General features: G+C 43.1%; 1 protein-coding gene across 22 annotated transcripts in view; it reads right to left on the minus strand.

Annotated features, from left to right (window-relative positions):
- The window catches only part of KIAA1217 (KIAA1217 ortholog), a 431,120-nt gene that overhangs the window by 70,114 nt on the left and 334,688 nt on the right, over positions 1 to 26,318 (minus strand). For 20 of the 22 annotated variants that reach the window (XR_006414224.1, XM_044425234.1, XM_044425220.1 and 17 more), the window contains 2 exons: positions 23,859 to 24,057; positions 20,453 to 20,546 (listed from right to left, as the gene is read on the minus strand). Coding sequence is in view for 19 of the 22 variants with exons in the window: in XM_044425234.1 (XP_044281169.1) it covers positions 20,453 to 20,546; positions 23,859 to 24,057 (293 nt within the window). In the remaining 3 variants the exon portion in view is untranslated. Of the gene's footprint in view, positions 1 to 9,894; positions 10,326 to 20,452; positions 20,547 to 23,858; positions 24,058 to 26,318 lie in introns of those variants that run through there. The other 2 variants (XM_044425229.1, XM_044425231.1) reach the window with 2 other exon arrangements.

Below are 26,318 nucleotides of genomic sequence, written 5' to 3' on the forward strand. Positions count from 1 at the left end.
CCTCCAGAAGATTTGTTTTCAGTGAAAACAGCTTCTTTGGCATGCTGAGAGACTTCTCTTTGTGGTGCAGAAAGATTCAGCAGCCTTTTGCTTGAGCTTTTGGACACAACTGGAACACCGTGTTAAAGCAAAACACAAAAATCCATGACCCACTGTCAAGACACAGGGTATTTTGCATTTTTTTTTAAAAAGCCACACACAACCCCATGGTAATTAGCCATACATGAGAGCAATTGACATCAAAGCCTGCGCATGGCTGTTGTTTTCTTTGCCAAATCTAAGCTCTCAAGCTATCTCCCTAGCACCAGGCTGCATAATTCCACCCCTGGCTGGCCAAGCAAGCATCAGGGTTGGGCCATCCTTGCACGCAGTCATTTTGCATCTATTTTTATTTTCACAGGCGGCTTTTTTTCCACTAAGAAAATGAGATGACAAATGGGAAGGAAAAAAACACTTTAAAAACAGCCCAAACACCCAACCCACATATGTTTGAGCAGTCCACAGCCCAAACAGAAGAGTGTTAATAGGACTTTTTCTTTCTTTTAAAATTTTCCAAAATAATTCTCAAGGAAGAGCAAAATCCTCCCTTGCTGTATCAATCACAGTGAGTTGGAGGATCAGTGTGAACAATTACACACACACACATGCGTGCATGTGAAAATAGCATATCTCAATTTTCTTTTAAAAGCCTCAGTTATATAATTACATTTCAGGGTTGCCAAGAGCCACATTTATCTCATCTGCATAATGTAGGCCCATTCTGCCTACAAGCCATTAGCCACATCAGAATAAGCATTTTAAAGCTGCTACTGTGTTGTTGTGGGGACCCCACGTAGATAGCTAGTAATTACTGCTGCACTGAAGCACCTAGGTGTATTTGTTTTGCAGAGCTGCATGAAGTTAGAGGCCAAAAGCAGGCAGACCCTTTCCACATGTGACTGCTACATGGAAATGTCCCATGGGGTGACTCTGGGCGAAGGGAACTAGTCATCTATAGGCAGGTTATAGGGGCACTATGGGATGCCATTTCATCACAGAACTGAAGCCTACAGACAACCAGATGACCTTACTGCTAGACCTGCATGTTACAGTTCGTAAATGAGAGGCATTCAATTTTCATTTATAATTTGCAAACACACAACCCCTCTAATATACCAATCTATTCCATCCCTTTCCGAGTAGCATAATTATATACCATTTAGCCTCAGCAAGCCCCCATGAGGTAAGTCCAGTTCAGAGACTGCAAATGGAACAAAATCACCCCATGTGTTTGAAGCTCACATTTCAGCAGCTTGTCAAGCCCAGACCATTAGCAGTCTTCATCAGCAGTTTTGGAACAGCCTAATGGATAACCACTTCCCCCTTGGCCAGGGCACCATGGCCTAGGATTGAAAGCCTTTGGAGGCTGAAGGCACCAACTGATCTGAAACCAGAACTACCTTCCAATCCATTGCAAGTGGGACCCTCCACCCAGGTATTCTGCATTCTGTCTATGTAATCCCTGGGAAGTGCTGCTACCCTCCAGGTAGTGAACCTCAGACTCCTCCAAAGATCCAAGAAGTCTTGAAGAGCATTTCCCAACCAGCTCCTCACTCCCCAATTCCTTACTTCACCCCCTACAAAAGACAGCAATGATGGATAAGTACGTCAGTCCTTTAAAATACAGAGACATCACTTGAGGAAGTAGACCTCCCAGAAGGAGTCTCTGGGCCTGGGTGTAATACATGAACAGTTCCACTAGGGAGGCGCTGGATAATTTAGGCATACCTTTGCCATAGGGTTGCTCTCCAGGGTCCTGAATATAAGCCCAGGGTCAGAACCAGTTTGTTCTGGGCTTTTGTCTTAGACTGACTTCAGTCAGCTGCCTTACCCTGTTCCCCCTTGTGTGGGCTACCATCGAGAAGAGATGATGTAATCTGTGATGCCAATGGACTAGTGGCAGAAGTCCGATGCTTTATGCTCAGCAACTAAGGGCACAACTTTATGGACTGTGTTTGGACACAATTCAGGTTTTTAACCTTTAAAGCCTTTTATGGTCTAGGATAGTCTTTTCCAGCTTAGTGTATCTAAATGCATTGGACTAGAACTCCCATTATAATTTGTTGTAGAAAGTTTAGCCCAATGCATCCACAGGATGCTGGGTTCAGGAGGGCTGGCTTAGGACAATAAGGAGGACCAATGAAGGCTGCCTTATCATGAGTGCAGGACCAAGGTCCATACAGCTCAGTATTGTTTACACTGACCTGGCATCTCTAAGGATTCAGGTAGTCTTCTTAGGTAAATTTTACCTGGACCAAACCTAGAACTTTTGTATATAAAGCACTTTACTTGCTGCTGAGTTATAGCCATGCCCTAATGTTTCCCCAGCATTTCTGGTACCTATGATGGGGTCTTCCACAAAGGCCCTTCTCCAGGTCCCACTCTCATCAAAAGTAGGACAGCAGCTTTCCAGTGGTGGCAGTCATTCTTTGAATGCTGTACCCAAATAGGCACCAAATGCATCTCTTCACTATGAAGTAAAATACCTCCACCTTCAGTTTATGTTTTTGTGTGCTTTTTAACAAATAGATTTACATCTACAGGCTCTAATTTTGTGCTTAAGCTTTACTGTTTATAATGTGCTTTGGTGGTTTTATTTGAAGTCTTTGCTTTTATTTAGTTTGTAAATGGCTCCGGAAATCTTTTGAAAAACTGGAACCCATAGGGTTGAAAAGTGGAGCTCCTCCCAAGGGATTTACAGCTGGCCGTATCAGTTCTGGCTCTTAAATAGGCTTTGAAGAACACAAGTTCCAACTAGTAAAAGAATAACCATCAATAATTCAAGGCCAGACCACATAATAAATTAAAGCATCTCTGCTAAAAACAGTTTGAAACAAATGGTTTAAGAGTAATTTTTTTTCCGTTGCTGATTTTTTGGGGGGAGGTGGGTGTGGATTTTGCTAGCTACTGCTTTAAAATTGACATTTTACTGAAACTGTGCTTTATAATTTTGCATTTTTACGTATTATGCCAGTATGTTGCTATCTGTATTCCATTTCCAAAGTCAATTCAAAGTGCTGGTTTTAACTAAAAATGGCTTTGAACCAGGTTGCTGGAATGGAGATTTCCTCCTTTATTTAACTACCTCAAAGTGGTCCACCACCTGTGGAATGCCATGGTCAGCTTAGCAGCAAGTGAAAACTTTGCATTTACTATTATGATTACACATTATATGTATATTATTATGATCTCACTTTTTTCCTATTATGAGGAACCCAAGGTGGCTTACATAGCTCCATTTTATCCTTGCAACCACCACCCAATGAGGTAGCGTAGCATGAAAGTGTGTGACTGGTCCAAAGTCACCCAGTGAGCTTCATGGCTGAGTGGGGACCAGAGCCCAGATCTCTAGGTCTCCAGTCCAACACTCCAACCATCCCATCCACTGACTCTTGCACAACACAGCCATGGATGCAAATGCAGGTCAGTGCTAGAGTCCCAGCTTTGCTTGCAGAAGGAACCTAATTCAGTCCCCAGCATCTCTAGGTAGGGCTAGGAAAGAAACCTGCTTGAAACTCTGGAAAGCTGCTGCCAGTCAGTGACAGTTGGATGGACTAATGGTCTGCCTCAGCCCAAGACATACCTTCCTAATCTGGGATCCTGGGACCACACCCAGAGGCCCTGTGCATCTTCAGATTCTACACAATCACCAACCCCCTTTTCATCTGCATGTTCCATAAATATGCTGTGTGATTGCAGGACACAGGAAATTCCTTCCATGGAATCAGACCCTTGGTACATCTAGCCCCTTATTGCTGACTGGTAGCAGCTTTCCAGAGTTTCAGGCAGGTTTCTTTTCTAGTGCTTCCTGAAGATCTAGGATCATCCCTGAGACCTTCTGCATGCAAGGCAAGCACTCTATCGATTTGCCATTGCTCTTCCCAGGCTGGCCAATGCAGCTCTTTTTTTTTAACTCACGCTTTATTTGCCTTTTGCAAAATATACTTTGTTCTTCTCTAATCCCAGATATGTCAGTCCTTAAGGATTTGATTAAAGATGTTGTTAACATTTCACTTTGGAATGTCTTTGTAAAAACTCTGCTGGACAGTTATCTCTGCCATGAAATACTGCTTGAGACCTATAATAAACTCAACCTTTTCTCTAAAAAGAAAAAAAAAACCCTGTATTTATCAAGTGCTTCAGGTAAATGTGCTCTCTTGCAGAGATTCAATAAATTCTATTTCCAGTAAAGTATTTTTACTGTAATTACTTCTTGAACATGCTTATTTTGAGTATTTATAGTTGACTTTCTTTTGATAAAGATTATCAGAGTGGGTAACACTATGGAAACATGTAGCCATGCAATTAAAATTACAAAACTATAAAATCATGAATGTAGCAGAATGAAAGAACTGGTTATGTGTAATCTTCACATATGTGGGTGAGACACACAGACACACAGAGAAGACTCTCAGGCAGGTTCATACATATTTCAGGACTAATATCTCCATACGCTTCAACAAATGGCAATTGACCTTAGGGTTCTATCCCACCAGAAGGTCAATTTTGTTACTTCTTTTTTAACACATAGGTTAAATATAAGAATGATGGCTATGGGCTGTGAAGAACTACGTACTGAATCAGGGGAACTAGGGAAGGGAATCCTAGCAAAACTGCACCATATTAAGTTTTGTACCACCACAGGGGCTTAAAATCTGCTTGCGACGCACAATACTGGATGCAAGCTGGAAAGCACTGTTGTCACCTTTTCCACTATGCCTCATTTCGTCCAGACTCCGAAAGAATGTGATAGGAGGGGTCCATGGGTGATAGTATACTCCATTCAGATTACATCACATGCTTCCCTTTTCCTTTCCTAACCACTGGAGAGGTTGCAGCACTATAGGCTCTTGGATGCATGACTGATGGGAATGCTCTGAGATTTCTGTGTTCTGGTCTCAGATGTTTAGAATAATTTCAGACATCTCTCAACCCATTAGTCCTGAGCACACATTAGTTGCTTTACTATCCATCTATGACAACATTAGTAAAAAATAGTTGACGAGTATTTGTTAAAGTCATTAGCAAAAGCCCGCCTAGAAATTGTTCAACATTGGAAGTCTACTATAGGTTTCCCTTTACAGGATTGGTTAATGAAGATCTAGCAAACAGCTCTGGCAGTGCTTGATGCACGAATGCAGGCATATTTGAGGACTTAAGGGGGACTGCTTTGTTGAAACCCGGTTTCCTTTCCCTTCTCTCAATACCCCAGAGAACCAAAAGTCCTTTTGGAGGGACTTAGTTTATTAGTCATTCTTATAGATTTATTTTTCTGTACATTAATGTACAGTTATAAATTGAAGAAAGTGAAAAAACAAGGTAAGAATTCTAGCTGAACCTTTGGTTTTCTGACAGATTACTTCAGATAATTCCTCATATAGGCCTGAAGAATAAACACTGCTCTGCAATACTTCTAAAAACTGAAAGTTTTTCTAGAATGGCTTCTCTTCCTCTTGATCTTTTTATTATAGTTTCTTTTTTCATAGATAAAGATATCCAATATGGCCCAAACTGAAGAATACTGTTATTTTGGGCAGTGGGTTGTCTTTGAGTTCTCTTCTTAAGACTGAGAAATCTACTATGCAGCAATATATAGTAATGTATTCATAGTTCATTCTTCTGAATATTGTTTTTCTTGTTTTTCAGAGTCAATATCAACAAACACTCAAGTATAATCTGACCTTATCATTGATACAGTATTTATACTTCGAGGTATGACTAGAACCCTCCTCAAGCTAACAGCAATGGTTATACACTGTTCTGAGAGCTTTTTACTAAAGAACAGTATATAAAAGCTTTAAATACAGTCCCTCAGCTGTTCCTTTGCTTAGCTGATTTTCTTAAATGTAATTCCACTTACAGCACACCCTTTCAGTGGCGTGATGGTGAATTCTGAGGGTCAGAGGTTCATTATGACAGTCCCTGTAGCCATGCCGCCGAAGTGTTCAAAAATGTAGGTGGCTATGCTTGCCTGTCCACCATTCTCTCTTTTGTAAAGCTATTGGATGCTTATTACCCACTGGAGGCCAATCCACCTGAACACACTCTGCATAACAACAAAATTAGCATCCAAAATCTCTCAACTCCGGCAAGGAAAACCACTCACAGAGTGAACAGGATGGCCTGAGGGGGCTGGCAGATGACATCATCATCATCCATGCTAATTAAGACATCCTGGTGGCTCAGCCCTCTGAGCCAGGGCTCCACTACACCATGGTGCAGATCTAATCACCGCCAATCAAACAATGCCTTTGCTAACAGGCTCCATTTGATCCCCCACAAGAATCAAAAGGTACTTCCTGTTATTAATTGGCTGACTGAGAATGTGAGGAAGCAGGCGGCCTCTGGCTACCTCGGAGCCCTGTGATTTTATGAAATGCTAACTGCTAACGCCCACCCCATGCCCCCAAACCTCAGAGGAACAGTTTCCAAAGTATGCAGTTATGCAAAAGATCAACATTTTTTCTTTGGCACAACAGAGGCAGCATATCAAATTTCTGATTTCTTTTTGAGAGAAAGAAATCGCATTAGGAACTGATCTTGCAAATCTAAATAAATTCCTGCCTGTCTGGCTCTCCGATATACTAATTCAGCATCTTTGGGGTTTGCTGTTCTTCCATATTTGCAGCCCTTCATACCCTGCCAAAGCCAAATGCAACTATAAAACAGCTTCAGATGATTAAAACAAGAACTATGAGAAACCTAACCTTTTCAGTATCAAATGTCCTTATCAAGCACCCTGATTTTTAAAAAGATGTTTTCCATTAGAAGAATATGGAAGAAGTTAGCATAAAGCTAATACAAAAGCAAAGCAAAAAATGCACCAATTATTCTTTGCTATTTGTTCATGTTTACACCTGTAACCAGATGTTGTATTAAAACAGTGGATTTCAGGGGGAAAATATTCCATGCCCCTTTCCCCACAATTGTTTTTCAATTTGCTGAAAGAAAATAAACAGCATGTGGTGTCATGTGGTTTATCTCCCACAGCCCTACCTTCGCACAGAAAGACACATAAAGCACAAAGCTGGCGGTCCTAGGATGCAGATGTGAAAGAAAAGAAATAAGAATGGTCCCGTACATGTTACAAAGGTTTGCGTGTGTTCACTGTAGCACAAGCCAGAAAAGGAACCTGAGGTTATGAGGAGGAGGAGGCGGAACATGTGAGTCTTAGGCCCCAGTGGCCAAATCATGATTTGGCAAAGCCATATGAGCATACAGTTGTGCACTGCCACTTCCAAAGTACAGTGGTACCTTGGCTCACGAATGCCTTGGTTCATGACCAAATCGGGTCGTGAACAAAAACTTCATGAAAATGTTGACATGGGTTGCAAACTCCGCACTGGGTGGCGACCAAGATTGCAGCCATCTTCCCAACCCCTCCGAGTGATCACAGTTGTGTTCATGCAGGGAAGATGTGCGTGATCACAGGTGCACTCCTGCAGGAAAGACGGGCGCAATCTCGGCCATCTCCACCCACAAACCAGCACGATCTCTGCCGAGTGGGGAGATGGCTGCGATCATGCTGGGGGCGGGAAGGGGGAGATGGCCCAGACTGCGCCTGTCTCTCCCTCCCCCAGCACGCCCTGTTCACGCCTGTGTCTCTCCCCCAGTGCGTTGGCTGCGATCTCAATCATGCTGGGGCGGGGGGGGGGGAGGTGGCCGTGATCTCTGTTGTTCTTTGTCACTTTGCTTCACATTTTTCTGATTAAAAAATGGTTACAGAACAAATTAACCTTATTTGCAATGAACCTTATGGGGAAATTTAACGTGGCTCACAACCAATTTGGGTCACGACCAGAATTCTGGAACGGATTAAGTTCATGAGCCAAGGTACCACTGCATATCACAAGTAGTTATTTTGCTGAACGCTCATGAGTGAGAAGCAGAGGTGGCTTTGATAAGCAGGCCTTAATTTAAGAAAAAGTTCTTGGCTTCTGAACCTGTTTGCTGGTTGGCTTCTGCACTCAGCATGTCAAGAAGGACCGCTGGGGATGGGCAAGTAAATAGCACCTGATATGGTAAGAAGGATTTTGTTAATGAGTCATCTAATCACTTGCCTGCAAACAATCTGGAACATGAAGCCAGAGGGAAATGAGTTCTGGGTTGGGTATGATTCTGGTGTACAGTCCTGAGGCAAGACAAACTTCGGTGCCATTAATTACCACTTGGAGAGCCACTGACTTGATACCAGAGACATAATAAACCCTTTCTTAGCTCTATTAAAGCAAAAAGTATATTAAAACACATTAAAATTGTAACACCAGCAACTGAAGCAGCAATTTAGACTTAGTATCAACCTCGGGGAACCATTTGTCTAAATTGGAGCCTTTTCTGAAAGGTGCTTCAAACCACTCTCCAAAACAAAACACAAAGAGTTTTGCACCAGCCTTCCCCAACCTGCTACCAGCCAGGTATGTTGGGCAACAGCCCCATCTTTTCAGGCCTTGCAGACATTCATACTGGTTGGACTGCGAGTCCCACTGTCCCCAAGATGGCTGGGTTCAGGGAAGGTTGTCCAATATCAACAGGGAACAGATACTGCCACATTCCATTATTTCTGGGGAATTGTGATTTAACTCTCCTTAGTTGCGCAACAGTGGAGTGCAGTCCCCTACTACTATACCCAGTGGCATGCCCCTTCCCAGCAGTGCATTTTGCAAATGCACCAAAGGCAGGTCTCTTCCAGGCAAGGGGGGGGGGCAGGAACTGACTGGGCCAGGATCAGATCCCTCTATTTGCATATGGCAGAATGCACATGGGTGGCTGCAGAACAAAAGGTTTATGTTGTCCAGTGCATCTTAGAAGAACGTTTTTTCCTTCTTTGGTCCCTGAAAACACTTTCCAAGCTTTTGGGCAAAATAAACATTCTTTCTCCAGGCAACTGATAAATTTACTTTTTCACTGGGTGACAGGTAAGCACCTTCCTCTCTTGTTGCTTCACACACCAGTCTGCATAAGTGAGGAGAGCAGAGTTACCCTGTGAGCCCGTGATGACTATCCCCATAAATAACCTACATGTGGCAAGTGATCCATGCCTTTGGCTCTAAGCGCTAAAAGAGCTAACAGCCATCACAGGGGGAGATGAGGTGACCTCAAGGTGGAAGAGGAAACCTGCAGACTGTCCTTTCGCTTTTTTCAAACTGAGAGGAAACATTTGCACTTCCCCTTTTGTCCTGGGCAGACTTCAAAAGAGGGCTGACTATTCTTCACATTTTAAAAATAACTGCATCAGTGCAGTGGCGATTTCATTGATTCTATGAATTTTTACCAAGAGGTGAGTGAAGGGCTGCAGCACTGTGGCAGGGGCCATGCTTTGTAGGCAGAAAGTCCCAGGTTCAAACCCCCAGTGTCCTAAAGTCGGTCTAGGAAAGAACCCTGCTGGAAACCCTAAGACCTCTGCCAGTCCATGTGGTCAAAACGGGGCTAATGGAACAATGGTCTCACTCAGGATAAGGAGACTCCTGTGTTTCTATGATTCAGGGGAAAAGAGCACGTCCTTATTTCATGGCAGTTCAGTCTATGACAACTATTTTATTTACAAGTTAATTAACAACCCATTCATTACTTACTATCCAGGTCAGCACACTATAACATGCTCAGTCCATCAGAAACTTAAATACTTGGATCTGTTCAAGTTCAGAGAAAAGGATGGAAACTGAATTTTTATTTCAGTTCTTGACACAACTGAGAGAGAGCATTTCATTCTTCCCCTGGGCTACACCCAAAATTACAACTTTGCTTCTCCAAATTACACTGACCCCATTTCTCAGTCTAGAATACCTTTTCATCTAGAACCCCCTTTCAGCCCTATAGGATAGGAGTACTACAGCTTTCTCCACAGCCAGGGCTTACCTTACCTCCAGGAATTTCACTTTTCAGTCAGAGTCCTCCAACACAGAAACACTTGTGTCTAATTGGCCCCTTCACATCTCCCAAAAAATGAAATGGCACATGCAGCTGTTTTGCTTAGAGAAGTTTTAGCTCCCCAAATAAAGAAGCCTGAAGGAGGAGCAGCAGCGGTCGTCTTGTTCAAACGATTTCACGGCCATTGGGAAGCGTTTGCTCTAAATGCGCAAAAGTTACATCTGAGCATAGAAGGCATTTTTCTCTCCCTGTCCCGGAAATCAGTATAACCAAAACCAATGCTGAGCTAATGAGAAATGTTTCTTCCATGTGTTCTACTTGGCAGACACGGCAAGCCATTGCGAGGAAACACGTGATGTTTATAAATACAAGATGGTTCGTCATGTTGTCATAACCTCTCAATGACAAAGCTCGAGAAAAAAGCAGCTAGCGATGCAGCAGGAAAGATGAGCTTTCTACCCCAGGACAGTCTGCAGCAGGCAAACATGCATTCAAGTCTGCTCCCTAAAGTAAACAAAGTTTTATTACAAGTAGGCAGATCTGCGAAGCACCATATGGGACCTTTTAAACACATTCTGAGAAGCCTCCGCATTACCAGACTTTGCAACACTAATTGCTTAAATATCTGCTCTCCATGCCAGAGAAGTTCTGATGTTGCAATACTAAAGTAACAGATTTGACTTACATGCCTATGTGCAGGGACTGCAGTCTATCATGGATTATGGAAGAAATTATAGCCTGTATCCAGGACATTTGATTGCCCTCCCTCCCCTTCCTTCCATCTGTAAGCAAAACAAAACCCTAATATCTTTTTCAGCTTGCTATTTTGGCTTAGGGTGCAATTCAGCTGAGGAATATGGGAGTTGTATGGCCTTTTTTCCCCTGTCTGGATGTGTAGGATTGTGCCCCGCTTGTGGGCTTTCTGGAGGCATTCAGTTGGCAGAGGATCCCATGAAATTCTCAGTCATAATCTAGGGGTCTCCATCCTTTTTTTAAACCAGTGAGTGCATCTAGAATTTTGACAGTGGCATGGATGACCTCCCAGAACAGCTGCCATGTGAGAGCCTGCCCACTCTGAAAACAGTGACCATGCTAGGCGTGGCCTATGACAAAACACTCATTTCCCAGCAGGGCTAAAAAAAGATGAATGTGCCCAAGAAGCCAAGAGCAAGGCAGAGGAGGGGGGCTGACTTCCAAAACATGAACCTGCTCTTTTGAACCCAGTTTTCTGCTAAACATTCATTTCACAAACAGAGAAGAGATGCAGCTCTGTGACAAATCATTTGGCCAAGGATACTGCGTAGGTCCCAAAGGCATTTGGGGCTGGAAAGATGGCTCCAGAAGTGTTGGTGTTTCACACTGCAGCATATCAGACTCCCAGGTTTTTTTTTTAAACGTATGTGTGTTTGTGTGTGTAACAAGGAAAACAGAGAGAATCTCCTGGGTGCCAAGAAAGGTGCACCCATGGCTCTTGGGCCTCAGTATAAATGCAGGGGGGTAACCAAACCTTCATGTTCTACCCCTTGAAGCCTCTGTGGGGAACCAGGAGTTGGCACTAGGCAAGCTTTTGATCTAATCCAGCAGGGTTCCTCCCATGTGCCAACTGTCACGTCAATTTTTCAGTCATTTTATTCTCCCCCCTCCACCTCTCTCATTTGACCTTGATATGTGCAGCATCTCACAACCATTCTCTGCTCTTTGTTTTTCATGCCCATCTCTCTCAGGTTGGGGGCAAGGTCTAGTTATTAGTCTTAATTAGGACAGAGCACTTAAGTTAGCTTATCTAAATATAGAAAAGGACAATGGGAGTGCACAGGAGCTCTGATGTGCAGACAGAGTGCCGTACAAGAGGGGAATGCCACATTCCCTTGCAGGTGGGGGAAAATTCTGCATCAAGAGCCATTAGCTTCGATGCATTTGCAGAGATAATTTGCCCCTGCAAATACTGGATTCTACAGCAACAGTGGATTCCCATGGAGTTTCAGACAGTAGTCTTACTTTCAGCCTGGGAGCAAAATTCAGTTTTGCAGAAACTCTTAGAAGCTGCAGTCCAGTGGTGAGTGGGGGAAAGGGGGCAAAGCCAAAATCTCCCAGACACCAACATATTTTAGCTTAAAGCTCAGTAGCTAAGCTTTAAGAAAGGTATTTCACTTCTTTAGAGTGGGGGGAAAAACTGCACAAAGGCTGGGAAACCACTGAATGAGCTTGGAGGAAGGAGATTGTGTCCTGGGGAATTTCAGAAGAGCTCTTGGTGGAGCAGATTTGATGGGAAGGCCTGAGGTTCAACAGATCCGAGTCTATACAAACTGCATTGATTGAGGACCAGGCTGACCTGTACAAAGTGGAAGGGAGGCTCCCCATCCGGGGATACTGTTACAGGTCTTGTGGGGGTGCTCATTGAGAGAAGAACTGGTCAGCAGGAAGGGTTGCACGCCACCTCCCAATTCTGTCTGCCAGGTATGTCCCTACCAGTTTTCTCTTCCCCGCTCCCAATCACTGTGTTCCAAAAGTAGATATAACCACAGCTGGAGGGAATGAGCTGCAGTAGAGAGAGCTGCAGGCGACCGAGGCATGTGAGGATGGGAAACCCCTCTCTGTCCTCAATCCCCAACCCCTGCTCCTGCATTCCAGTTACTTCAGTAAACGCGTGGCTCTGTTCCTGCAGTCCTATTTGGGACATTCTAAACTGCAATACAATTTGATTCACTGGATTGGAAGAGTGGAGGCAAGCACATGGGTTCCGCCCTTTCAATCCTCATTCCATCATACAAGTGGGGTGTGTGCATGCGCATGCGAATGCCTTTACTATGGAACCTGCTCTACCCATGTAAGGACCCTGTCAAGATCAGGCTTTAGGCTGTGTGAAGTGGGATGGTCAGAATTGTGGGAGAGAATAAAATGCCAGATTGAATGGAAGAGGTTGGGGCCAGAGTAGAGGCAGTAGGAGAACGAAGGAGGAAAGCTGAGAAAAAAAAAATCATGGAAACCCACAGGACAGTGAGGAAAAGAAAGACACAAATAAGGCAGCCTTCAAATTTGCAAAACAGACCCCGCTCCAAATCCCTGAAAAATGAGTATTTTCATGCTTAAGTCTACAGGGAAAGTGCACATTTCTGGTCATTTTTTCCTGTTTTTCTATAACTACTTTTGTGAAATTACATAACATCAGAGAATCCATGGGTCAATAGGAGCCACACAACTCGGGATGAGCTGGTCCAATGTGGAATTTGCAGGTCAGATTCTTAGATAGCCAAAGTCCTAAGTCTGCTACAGATTCCTCTGCCATCTCCAGGCTGAGGCATCAAGGTCCTGAAGCTGGCAGTGGAATGCAGAAGTATTTTGGTAGGAGCAGACGGTGTGGTCAAGCTGTCCTTTCCCCACATCTATTTTACACATGGAGGCAATGCCTAAAAAGTATGTTCTAACAACATAATTCTAAAGAAACCTCAAAGAACAGGCAGTCACACAATACAGCAGGGAAGAACTGGGCTGGGTGGAAAGAAAACATTGTTGGTGGGAATGACTGCAAGCTTGTTGCTAATAACTTCACCTAATGTAAAACTCAACAAGAAATTTGAACACGGGTAGGCAACCTGGTTACTGTCGGATGATTGGGACTACTCCTGCCATTTGTTCCAGGATATGGGCAGGAATTACAGAGTGTCACTCCAGTCCCAGTCACCCTGGGACTCCAGTTTCCTACCTCTGATTTGGAGGGTCTTTTTTGGACAGATTGTAGCAACTTCAGGATAAGTTTAATCATGAGTGGTTTCACACTTCAGAAACTCCCTTGGGCCATTCTACGATGTCAAGGTCTCTTTTTTGATCTCATCACTTCTCAGTGAACAGTGCAACAAAATACAAAAGCAGAAGTTATCAAAAAAGAACTGGCTGCTTGTTTATTAGACTTTTTCAATAAAAGGTGTTCACCTCACAGTTATGAACTCTGCTTCCTTGGGAGGAAGATGTGAATGACAGAGGTGAGTCATATAAACTGCTGTTTCATGGTTCTTGCTTCTGGCTGGTCACATCTCCAGGTCTCAGTTAAGATGACCCATGTGGTTTCCAGCTACAGACAAGAGAAAGGCCGGGTCGTGCCCATGCCCAATGCCAGGGCTGCCACTTACTGCTCATTTTGTTCAAGTGAGGAGAACCAAAGCTGTTGTACCAGCACAGACAAGTGTAAGCCCAATCTTGGTGCTTTTCATGAATTAGCTCTACAAATCTTTTCAGTGCATATTTTTCATTGCCTATGCTGCCCTTCCAATAATTGCTCTTCAGTCTGGTTCATACAGGATAACTAATTAAAAGAAACAAATAGTGTTAAAAATAAAATATAGTAAAGTCTTCTTCTATGGGCTGGCATGAGGCAGATTTAAACAAATGCATTTAATGTGCATGCATTAAAGTCTGCTTACTGCTTGTGTGAGAAAGGGAAAAAAGGGGAGAAGAGCAGCCTTGACCAAGCCGGTATCCTCCTGTCTTTTGGACCAACTCTCAGTATTCCTCATCATTGCCCATGCTGGTCAGGAATACAGGGAAACATCGGAAAGGCAGCAGGATGGGAGAGGCTGTTTTAAGGTGACAAGACTGAGTCTGACCATGCACAAGAGGGTCCAAGGAGAACACCTTTTAAAACCAGTTTCCTCCTTTCTCTTAAGTTCCAGGATAAAAGACACATAAGCAGCATACTCCCTTTAGTATGCACACCAGGTTTCAGGTGACTAGGTTTCATTGTCTTGGCACAGCACTGCTAATGAACGAGCAAAAAGAGATCCTCTTTTATTATTTTGCAGAAATCACAACTCCACCATTACTGCCTTTCATCTTCTCTCTCAATTAGGTCTTCACACACATGACTATCATCAGGAACATCAGACTTGAAAAAGGAACCTGCAGCACTTTGGTGAGCTTCTTAGAATAGCTCACTTAGCAACAGCCCCCTCTTACTCATCATGCATGAAATAAAGTCCTTCCCGCCCCTGGCTAAAATGAGCTATCCAGAAAAGAAGGCACAGGGGGCAGTTCACACTCCTGGACTTCTATGGGAATTGGTTTGGACTTGGCATGGCTAGTCTGAATTTGGCACATGGTGCCACGGTCATGTGACACAGCCTCACCGCTCAGCTCCCTGCTCCACATGTGCTACAGACCCACCCTACAGCTATTTTTGACTAGGGCAAGGAGAAATATTTCTTCCTACTATTTATAATTTATATAGTATTCTTAATTTGTACAGTGTTCCAGAGTCTCATTTACTTTCATGATTATAATCCAAATGAGGACGGTCTCTATTAGTTGGTTTTACAGTGGGCAAGCAGAACAAGACTTGCCAAAAGCCACAGAAGTAGCCTAAAGCAGAGGCTGAGCTTAAACCCTGTTTTTTTTTAATCAGTAGCATTAAAATACCTTCTTAAGAACTCTGATCCTATGCAAGCTTATCACAGGCTCTTTAATTAGAAGATACGTAATAGCAATTAGCAATGCAGTTGATGAGCTAGCTTCAGAAAGCAGTTGATGAGCTAGCTTTATTGGAAGGATGGCATTCAAGAAGTAGGGACTGCTTAAAATGATGTCCCTAGTATTACCATCTCTCCTTCTTCCTCTCTGTGCAAAATAGTCACTTTGCTAGAATACTAGAAACTCTGGCCACTGGGGGGCAACCTTCACAACAAAGCGTAAGCATGGGAAAAAGTTCACCAAATAGTGACCTTTTCCGGTAAGCAGTAACTGTGAACACTTCTCATAATTCTGATAAGGGCATCAGAATTATCAAAGGCTCATTATCAGGCCAGATTTGTTATTTTCTAATAGCAGGTTTCTTTGTTTTTGCAAATAATGGGGATGTAGAGAAGCTTGGCTATGCAAACCAGTAAGGTAAGTGATTGAAGCAAGAAATGTGGCAGGCAGTCGTTTTTCCATATGCAAATGGAAACCATCACAGACTGAACTGGTCAGAGCTGTGTGTGCGTGCACAAGACAGATAAACAAACAACCCAACTGCTCCCTCTGAACAAAATAATAAATTTCAAAACCAGAAAGATGAGGAAGAAGGGGTAGAGAAGGAGAAACATGTAGGGAAAGAATGAGGGTGCTCCCAGACAAAGCATCCTATTGCAAAACTGTCCTGAACTCCTTCACAGAATTGTACAGGGTATCCGGATATCTTTCAGAAGTTGTCTGTTTTTAAGTCCCCAGTGCTCTCCATTGCTTCGTCCACCTTCCTTCTTTCCACACACAAAAAAGGAAGACTAAACTTTGTATCAATAGTCTTAAGAGCCTTCTGTAGAGAAGCACCCTTAGACCCTACAGTCTCCCCACCCCTCTATGATCAATACCTTCTCAGTAGGGGCAGCTAGTCCTGCCCTGCACAAGTTTTGCTTCCGTTGAAGAAATGAAAGAAGGTGTTCTCAGAGGCAGCAAGCGTCCACACAATCTGACATGTCAGAGATCACATCCACAGAAGCCTGACCACCATTATGCGTGCAGCCTGCAGTTCAAAGGGTGGGATGAGAAGGCAAGCAGTTCACCACACAGAGCCAACCTCCCATGCCCCGAAGTTGTTCCCAGCAATGCATTCAGCTTTTATCTTTGCTACAAAAGGTATCGAGTTCTTCTGACACATGGTGCCAGCTCACTGTTCTTCCAAACGCAAACCAGAGTGCCATTGAGATCCTCAGCCTTTGATGGCTGAAAGAGAACCTTGCCTTGATATCAGACACCATAAAAACAAGAATCCTCGTTAAACACAGAAGTGAAAACTTCAGCTCCTTCTATTACAAATATAGGCAAAGCAAAGGAAGCAAAGCTCTCTATCCATGTTGTCTCGTTATCCTTCTAATATCGTCTCTGTCTAGCACAGCAGGCACCTTTCTCCCCCCAGTTTGTTTTCCGGGAGTTAAGCTGTTAATATAAGCAGGTAAGAGGGCTTCCTTTTGCACTTTCTTCCCTACCTCATGGGTTCTTAGAAACACTCACCTGAAAGAACTGTGGCTTGAATGTGAACGACAGTCCCGCCATCTCCCCGACGGCTGCCTGAGTTTAAACTCTGCTTAGCTTGTGAAAGCTAATAAGATCGCAGCTCTGAGCAAGCTGGCTGCAAATCAGGAAATGAATTTTCTTGGCCGAGGTGCACATTTTAACATGCCACCTGCAGTGTGACATACCTCCATAGAGTCACTGGAGAGCCAGGCAGAAGTAGAGAGAAACCATTTCATGAAAAGCAGCACCACACACTGCTCAGCATGTGTATCTGTGTGTGTGTGTACGCGCGCGCATGTGCTACCAACCCCCACTATGTCAATAATTTCAGCAATGCTTTAATGCACTTAAGAAGCAAAATGCAAAACACTGTGGTGGGCACTCCAAAACTCTAAAACAGATGCCCAATTATAAGTCCATATTTTTACAGGTGTTTTTCACAACATTTGACATCCGCTTCAAAGTCCTATATGAACTCCTAAAAACCAAGTAACCCATGTGCTGGTAATGCATTTGCTGTATCAGGCCAAAGAATGTATTTTGTCTAGAGAAAGAAAGAGAGAAGGTACAACATGCATCTCTTTTTTTTTTTTCAAGCAAAGATTTCACCTGGGCAGTATATGGGGCTTCCGGTGGAAAGCAAAAGCTTGCACCCATTTTAAAGCAGTATTTTCACAGACAGAAATTTATTATATTAGGAATGCAATGACTCCAAAGGTGGCCCGAAACAGATCGGCAACTAAAATTAACTAGCTGCTTCCAGGGTGTTCTTCCATGCTAAAAAAAGAGATTTTAAAATGGATTTGGAATAAGAGTGTTCCCTTCAGCAGAACAAAGGATTCATAACTTACAGCTGCCCTATTTCTCCCAAGTTACTACAAAGCCTGGAGCTAAACTCAGAGGGGACAGGGAAGCATCCCTGTGTTTTTTGTTTTTTTTGGGGGGGGGGAGGCAGGCAGATAACACCATCATTCTTGCTAATCACAACAGTATTTTCACCCCAAGAGTCTGGGTTCTGCTATAGCAGTGTGCATCAAAGCTGCTTGTGTGATTTATACCCTGAATTTAGAATCACAACCAAGGTCTAAATCATGCAAGGAGCTTACATTTGTACAGCCGTTTCCCTCCAATGTGCATAGCAGAAGCAGAAAAGAGGTGCACAACAGAGTAGCACCAACGAATCTGGCCTCCTTCTCCCCCTCTTATGATAAGGGAGAATGCCCAAACAAGGCTAAAAATTTGGGATTCTATTACATCTATGCCAATATTTTGAAATTTGAGGGGTAGAGCTACAATACAATCTTGTACATGTTTGCTCAGCAGGTTTGATTTCAATGGAACTTACTTTCAAGTCACTGTGCATAAGATCATTGAGACAAGTTATACATTTGCCTCACTCTTCCACTTAAATCAATGGGAGAGGAAGGATGCAAATAGCCCAGAATGCTGTTCAACCCATCACAACAGATCATCAGGACAGCTGCATTTATAGATGGACGAGAATTTCGTTTCAGTTTGTTAAGCATTAGTATTTGTTCCATGCACAAGCCCAAACATGAACGCAATCATGTTTCACGGCCAAAGCTCTCATATTCCCAAGCTTGTGACTGTGCTCGAACGATGAATCGTCTGCTAAAAAAAAGTGCACTTCAGAAGTGTGCATTCTGAAAAAACACTAGAAATCCTCATGCACAGTCAATGGGAGAAAGCACAAATTGTGGTACAGACTTAAAAAAGTGTACCCACATGCACATTTTTCCCATCCACAAGTATACAGAATAGTGCTCACACCTGGGAGCAGGAATGAAGCAAACTCAATGACACAAATGAAATCAAATAACCTCAACAAGCTCAAACCCCACCGACTCTTCCAAGGTACATTTTACTACTTACTACGAAAGCAACTTCTGATTCAGATGTGCTGGCCCAGGATGAAGCCCACTGCTTGGCTGCAGTCAAACAACTGAAAGCAGGACTTCTGCATTACAGAATGTGATTGTTTGGGACCAGAAAGAGCCACACACAACAGCAGACTATGACACTAGTTCCCCTTAAACTGGGGTCTTTAAATCATGCTTTCAAATGGCACTTTGTGATCTTGGATTAAGAAGGAACCTTGCTTGGCAGTGCTAATGGAAGTTACTGGCCATTAGTGGGACAAATGTAACAGTTTAGGGGTGGGATCTCACACTCTAGAAATGAACACATCGAGAATGGCAGCATCTTGTGATCTATATTTGACTTGGTCACCATTATTTATTTATGCAGTATTACACCTATGCCAGGCTACAAGGAATATGGGTCAGCCACCTGGAAGCATCACCCAACAGGTTTTCAAGGATTATTTAACTTCTTAGGTAACAGGCTTTGGTTTACAGGCAGAGGGCAGAACCTTGGGCAGAGGGCAGGGACTGGGGTACAGTCAACTCTCCAGATGGCCACTGCCCCTTCCCTGGGCTCCACCTCTTCCCTCTGACCGCCAACTAGGTTTTCCTGGCTTTTCTGTGGGTTTTGACAATGAAGGAAGCTGACAGGAAGAAAGTGATGTGTTCAGAATGTAGGGAGACACTTTGCAAACACCCTAGACTGACCAAAAGGCAAACAAATGGGTCCAAGATCAAATCAAGCCAGAACTTGAAGCAAACATAATGAAACTGAGGCTGTTGTATTTCAGGCACATCATGAGAAGGTGAGACTCAGTGAAGAAGACAACCGTGCTAGGGAAAATCACAGGCAGAAGAAGGGGAATACCAAATAAGAGACGGATGGATTCCATAAATGAAGTCTTGAGTTGACAAGAGTGAACCATGGATTTCAAGGGCTGGAGGGCATTTATTCATGGAGTTGCCATATTGCTTGATGGTACTCAACAAGAAGTTATATTTATTGGCAGTTAGTGCTTTATAACCAGTGTGGTGTAGTGCTTAAGAGCATGGGACTGGGAATCTGATGATCAGGGTTCTAGTCCCTGCTCCACCATGGAGGCAACTGGGTGACTTTGGGCCAGTCACAGGCTCTCAGCCCAACCTACCTCACAGGGTTGTTGTTGTGCGGATAAGATGGAGGAGGAGAATGATGTAAGCTGCCTTGAGCCCTTTGTAGGAAAAAGGCAGGATATAAATCGAATGAATGAATGAATGAATGAATGAATGGATTAAATAAATAAAAACACACTGTTATTGGCCCCTTTCTTTTTGCGTTGGCCCTGCCCACAACTTTCCCCAAGAACTTCTCTGAAATGGAATTGGGCCATGGGGCCAAGAGAGGTGCTGCGTGCCCAGCTTACATTAGCCTTCCCCAACCTGGGGCCTTCCGGAAGTACCAGGGTTGCTGAGAGCACACAATTGGGGGTGGGGGGGGGGGCTTGCTTACATGCTCTCCTACAGGTGATTCAATTTCAACACTAAAACTTTGGTAAAATAATTAAGGGGTAAGATAATAGTGTAGCCAAAATCCCACTTTCACACACAGACACGTTATGGTTGTTTGGCACCACATGCAGATTTTTACAATTCAAAAGAGACAATGAAACAACAGTGAAAATAAAAAAAACTCTTTCACTCACCCTTACATCTCCATTTACAGCTCTGGGCATGTGATTGAAAGCATGTGCAGGATCTTTGTTGTAAACTTTAAGGAAAGATCGGTCTTGAATGTTCCTGAATTGTAAAACAAACATGAATACAGGAGATGAAAGAACTTTGTTTTAGCCCATTTGCTTTGCTTGCCCTAACAATTTGGGCGGCAACTTGGTAGCAGCCAGTCAGTGGGGACCCCCCCCCCCCCCGCTCTGTCAAAGAGACAAAAGATGAACATATTTTCTCTTATTTATCCCTTGGGAAGCATAATTCTTTCAGGACAATGCCACACTCATACAAATACAGCCATTTTTAGTTTCATGGAGAGATGTCAGAGAAATTCAAACCAGATTCAAATGACTGGATTTCTGTGAGTTCAACCCAGAGTTTCTGTAGGGGACTGGCATCTTCTGAGTTTCTACAGGCTTACAGACTCCCCCACACCACTTGGTAGAATTGTGCACAAATTCAATCATACAAAACTTAGTGAATATCATGGTAATATATATATGCCTATTCAGAAACAGAAATCAAACACTTTAACATCTTTGATCTCTCTGCAACGTTCACTGTGTAGCACTAAGGAAAATATGCAAAATACTGCACACAAGTTACATAAATTATGGCAGACATTTAGGAGTACTTTTTCCAATCCTATTCCGTCAATGAGCAGACTGACAATCTATACAACATACACTGAACAGATTAAACAAAATCCATAAACCCCTGGTCTCTTTAAAGATCTCAGGTACAAAACAATTAGCAAAATAGCTTTAATGTTTACAATATTTTCAATTAAGTTTTCAACTATGTATGCTTATTTGAAATAAGCATACATATCAAAGCAATACATCAGAAAAGTATTTTTAAAGCTTCCTTAGGAGGAAAATGTTTGCAATCCTGCAACAACCCTGATCCCACACTTGAATCACACTTAATTCCAATGAATTCAGCAAACTTGCTTCTAAAGAAACATACATGGGATATTAAACTTGCTCAGCTCTATCATTTGGGATTCAACATGGATGAAAGACAATGAAAAAATGTGCTTTCTCTTTAAAGTTCTCCCAAACAACCTTGAAGATGACTTGCCAGTTAAAGCAGACATGGGGATAACAACAGTTCTGAAAAAGCCAATTATTTTCTCTTTAGTTTCAAAACCTACCTTACAAACAGCTTATAAGTTAGAGACCTGGAGCAAACTCTTCCTTTAGCAATACTCAGCCACACAAGACTGCAATCTCACTACACTTGCGCTCTCTTAAAGCGATGATGCCTTTCATTTAACACCAGCCATCTCCTGAGAATTTGCACCTAAGACTGAATTCCTTTGCTCCAGGTGTAGCTGCAAGTTTAGCGGGCTGATCTGAATCACAGGGATTATCCTTTTGGGGTGGGGGAGGGAAACACATGGTGAAGGATTTTTGGACAGGTCTTGCTTCTTTTAAAGTCACACTGCTGTTGGTAATTGCCTTGAATCTGTAACTAGTTAGAACTTGCTTCCCTGCTATTGATTTCAAGCAGATAGCTAAAGAGACAGTTCAGCCTGACTGTTAAGAAACATGGGGTTAATTAGATGTTTAGTGTTAATGAAACAGCATTCAGGGAAAACCTCAAGAAAATCATACCCATGAGCAACCTAGGGCTCAATCTGAAGCAAGCTTAGACAGAAAAAAGCCTACAATTGCTGGGTGGGAGCTGTAGTTTTTCCAGCTAAACTCAAACAGGACTGCACACTCAAGCTTGTTGCAGTCTCAAGAGAGAATTCACACATTCATGAGGATACTACTAGTGTTTTGTGCAGTGATGGCATGGATCATTGCTTTTTTGCATGGTCTAAGCCTGGATGGACACATGTAGTCAACGGAGGAGGTAGCGTGGGCAGTACGATGCCAGACTACAGATGACAATGCCGTTTTTTTGAACAGTGAAAATATTCCATGCACACAGAGAACTAGGGAGACATGTCCCATCCTATCCTTTTTCTTCCATGCTACCTTTGCAAGGGTACATGGTATTAATGGATCTCTATCCATCTGTCTATAAACCATTAAAAATATGGTCTTTCATCTGCAATCTGAAATGTACACTCAGGTTTACACTCAGCCACTTTATTTTTCTGCATGCACAGATACTTGAAGGCATTTGTCTGCATCTATGCTTTGCTGCAACCCTCACCAGATGCCCTTCTTTGGCTTTCCCCATAATCTGAGGTACAATGGGAGACTCCAGAGGAGGGGCCTGTTCTCAGAGAGGATGCTCTGGTTTTGCATATATTCCAAAGAACCTGCCTGGTGCCCACTCTGCTTTGAAGAAGTTGGTGCTTTAGCTTCATTTCATGCATATGTTAATTTATGGCACTTTAAGTACTGCACTGTAGGTCAGATATTTGCAGGGCATCACATCCAAATCAGACAGGAGTGAACAGTCTGGAGGCTGCATGTGACTCTCTGCCATTCTCCATTTGACCCCCAGGCGCAGTCCTTGACTACCATTAGCCCTCTGGGCACAGTAATGGTCTGAACTGGGCATCAATTCCGGCAAATAAGGCAGGGAGATGGCAGCATATAAGCCTCATCCAGAAGTACCCACAAAGAAAAGGCACATTGACAGAGGCATGGGGTGAAGGGACTGGGAGCTGTTTCAAAATTAGCTTGATAAGTTTTATTTGCCTGGTCTCAGACAGCTATCTTCAGGATTGAATTCAGGTCCCCACTCAGCATGAGAGTAGTTCTGTGATTTTCAACCAGTCACTGGCTCTCAGCCCGGCATCCCCATATAATTGAATATTAAATGCAGTTTGCATGGACAAAATGTGTTACCATTCAGTTCTTGCTCATTCTCGCAATTAAGTGAGGTTGATTTAGCTCAGGCATTTGCCTAGGACTCCCCATGAAACTTCACAGATGAGCAGAGACTTAATCCTTAGGTTTCTGGCATCCTATCTCAATATTCTAGCTTTCCCCAAACTGGCACCCTTCAGAAGCACCAGCTTGGGCATGCTGGGAGTTGTAGTCCAACACATTTGGAGGCATCAGGTGGGAGAAGGCTGCAACAGCCACTTGTCTGCTCTATAAACATTAGTCTTGCTGCTATTATTGATTCTTGTTTTTATCTTCTTCTTGTATTAAAACTCCCTGGGAACTAGGTCAAAAGGGGAGAGAGGAGTAAATAAAAAGGAACACTAGGTGCAAGTCAGGGACAGCTTTAGTAAGCTTTGCAACCCCCTGCCCTATTTTCAGCAGGACAGTGTCATGCACCCATCAGGCAAAGCAGCCTTCCTCCGTCTGATGGGATCTGGTCCCCCAATGACTACCTCTGCAGGATTCTCCACTCATTTTACATTGCAGTCTAACATCACTTAACAAATGAACTCAACCATGTTTCACTTACCTTACATCACTTAATTCATAGTAGATATTTCTGCTTTCATCCTTAATGTATATTGCCACACTGGGTGACTCCAGCATTTTCATCGTCAGCTGCTGGGGGAAGGCACTTACAAAGAGGGCACGGATCGTGTCTGTGCTTGTGATCTCATTGGGCATCCGTAGCTGCTTAGTTTCATCTCCATACTGAAGATATAAAACACCTATGAGCAAACCCCCCAAAGGAATATATTTGTTAAAGTGAATAAAAGAGGGGTTTCAAAGCTACACCAGACACAAATTAATGAGGCCTGTTCACCCCAAAAGCTAGTTTTCACACATATAAAATCACCTTTATAGTTCGGTATTGGAAAAGGAGTATAATTCCCCATAGCTATTGATTATACGTTCTCAAGACATACAGATGCTGTAAGGGAGATTTTTGTTTGTTCTTTTGTCAGGGCATTTTCAGTTTTGCAAAGAAAGGTTACTTTTTCAGGAGGCTCCATATTTGCTGCAAACCCTGCTGTCAAGCAAAACTTCACATCGTGTGGAGTCAAAACTTTACAAAATGTTTAAGCTAGCTGGTTTAATCAAATGTCCTCTTTTTGCCATTCTGTCCATCCCACATTGTGCAACCAGCAGGTATGTTGGCTTTTTCAGGCTTCCTTGTTTCCATGTTTGGCCAGTTTAAATGCCAGAAAATAGGTTCTGAACATGCTTTTCAATAATAAGCTAGGGACTGGTTCTAGTAGAAATGTTCTTCCTCATTAAAGAAATAGAAAATAGTCTTGCTTGTTGGTATATAGAGTAGGTAGAGCACAGGAATGAATGAGAAAAGAATGGAGCAGGAGGAAACTTGTAGCAGCCTGGATGGTCCATTTCTTTCTGCACAGGAACAAAGGACCACAAGATGCTAACCTGGTATATTATGTTCAGCGGCTTGCCAAGGCTTCATGTGGGATTTTCCCAGCCTTGCCTGGAGAAGCTGGGAACTGAACCCAGGGCCTTCTTCATGAAAAGCAGCTGTTCTGCCCTTAAGCCACAGCCTTAGCCATGGCCCTTCTGCCTCTGGGGTGGGAAGGGAGGGAGGCAAGCAGGGCTGCACAGTGGGATTGCCAAGCTGATGCTACAAAGGACTAATGGGGCAAGATTCATGGGCTCCTACTGAACAGTTTCACCATCTCCAGCAGGAAGACACACTGAGTTTAGTACCTATACAGGGACATAGAAAACTACTTTGTCAGAACATTGCTTCTTTGAGCTTTCCCCCTTTGTAGTTAGAAAAGAAGTATAAGGAATTATAGCATTACTATTCCTCATCAACCTCAGGAAGAGGCAACCAGTAAAGCAGAGAGGGGACAGGGCAATGCTAACACCACAACATTACATGTTTTGCAGCCGTACATAATCAGGTAGATTCTTTCAAAAAGTCACACAAGAGGAAGTAACACACCATCCCTACAGAGAAATATCTGATATGCAAAGAGACCACCCTGTCCTTTATCAGGCAGTGAGTCCTTCAAAGATGAGGACTTAATCTGTAACAATTAACACTCCTTGTAATGCAGAATAAATGTTTTACTATTCTTTCTTAACTTCATTAGTGTATTAAAACATCTTGCAAATAACTTTATATATTGTATTGATCATAACACAAAATTCCAATAAGCTGCCTAAGAGCTTTGGTTACTGGGTGGTATAGAAGTAAGTGAATAAAACAATCAGCAATATAAAACTGATCAGCATACCAACACAAATTATTCTAACTTTCAGATATAAAATTTAAAACCAGAATTGCTTGGACTTAAGTAATAGTACTTGAATACTAAAATTACCAAAATACTTTAAAAGCCTAGGAGACAGTAAAGTGGGTGCCAAGTGAACTTGACCTGGGAGAACATTTAAGAGCTGAGGGGAGGGCCCACCACTAAAAATGCTCTCTCTTCTGTTGTTACCGTTTAAGCTTTCAGAATGAAGGAGAACTTGGTGAATGGCTTCCACGGATGACATTAAGATGTGGGAATAGAAGGACAAATATGAAGGTACTGAGTCCTGTAGAACTATATAGGTTCAAACCAGCAGTTTTAATTGGGTCTGGAAATGAACTGGAAGCCCCTGTATGCAAGAAAGCACTAGAACAAAGTGATCTTAACTACTGGTCCCCTTTAGGAATCTTACAACCATACTTAGCACCGGTTGACATTTCCAGAGTGTCTTCAAAGGCAGCCCCATGCACAACACAGTTCAAATGGGAAGTTAACAGCCCATGGATCACTGTGTACTCACCTCCAGATAAGAATGTACTTACATACCACCTGAAGCTAGTAAAAACTGCTCTGTATAACAGGGGCTATCTGAACCTCTAATAATGGGGATGAACCCAGGTACACCGCCCGGCTCTGCACTGCCATGCAGCCCCACCTCTAGAACAGGTTGAATCCCATTCATTTGGTCTAAGGAGATACCCACTGTGCCTGTCACA

This window comes from Varanus komodoensis, unplaced genomic scaffold (assembly GCF_004798865.1).
Source record: "Varanus komodoensis strain SLA01 unplaced genomic scaffold, ASM479886v1 scaffold15, whole genome shotgun sequence".
NCBI lineage: Eukaryota > Metazoa > Chordata > Lepidosauria > Squamata > Varanidae > Varanus > Varanus komodoensis.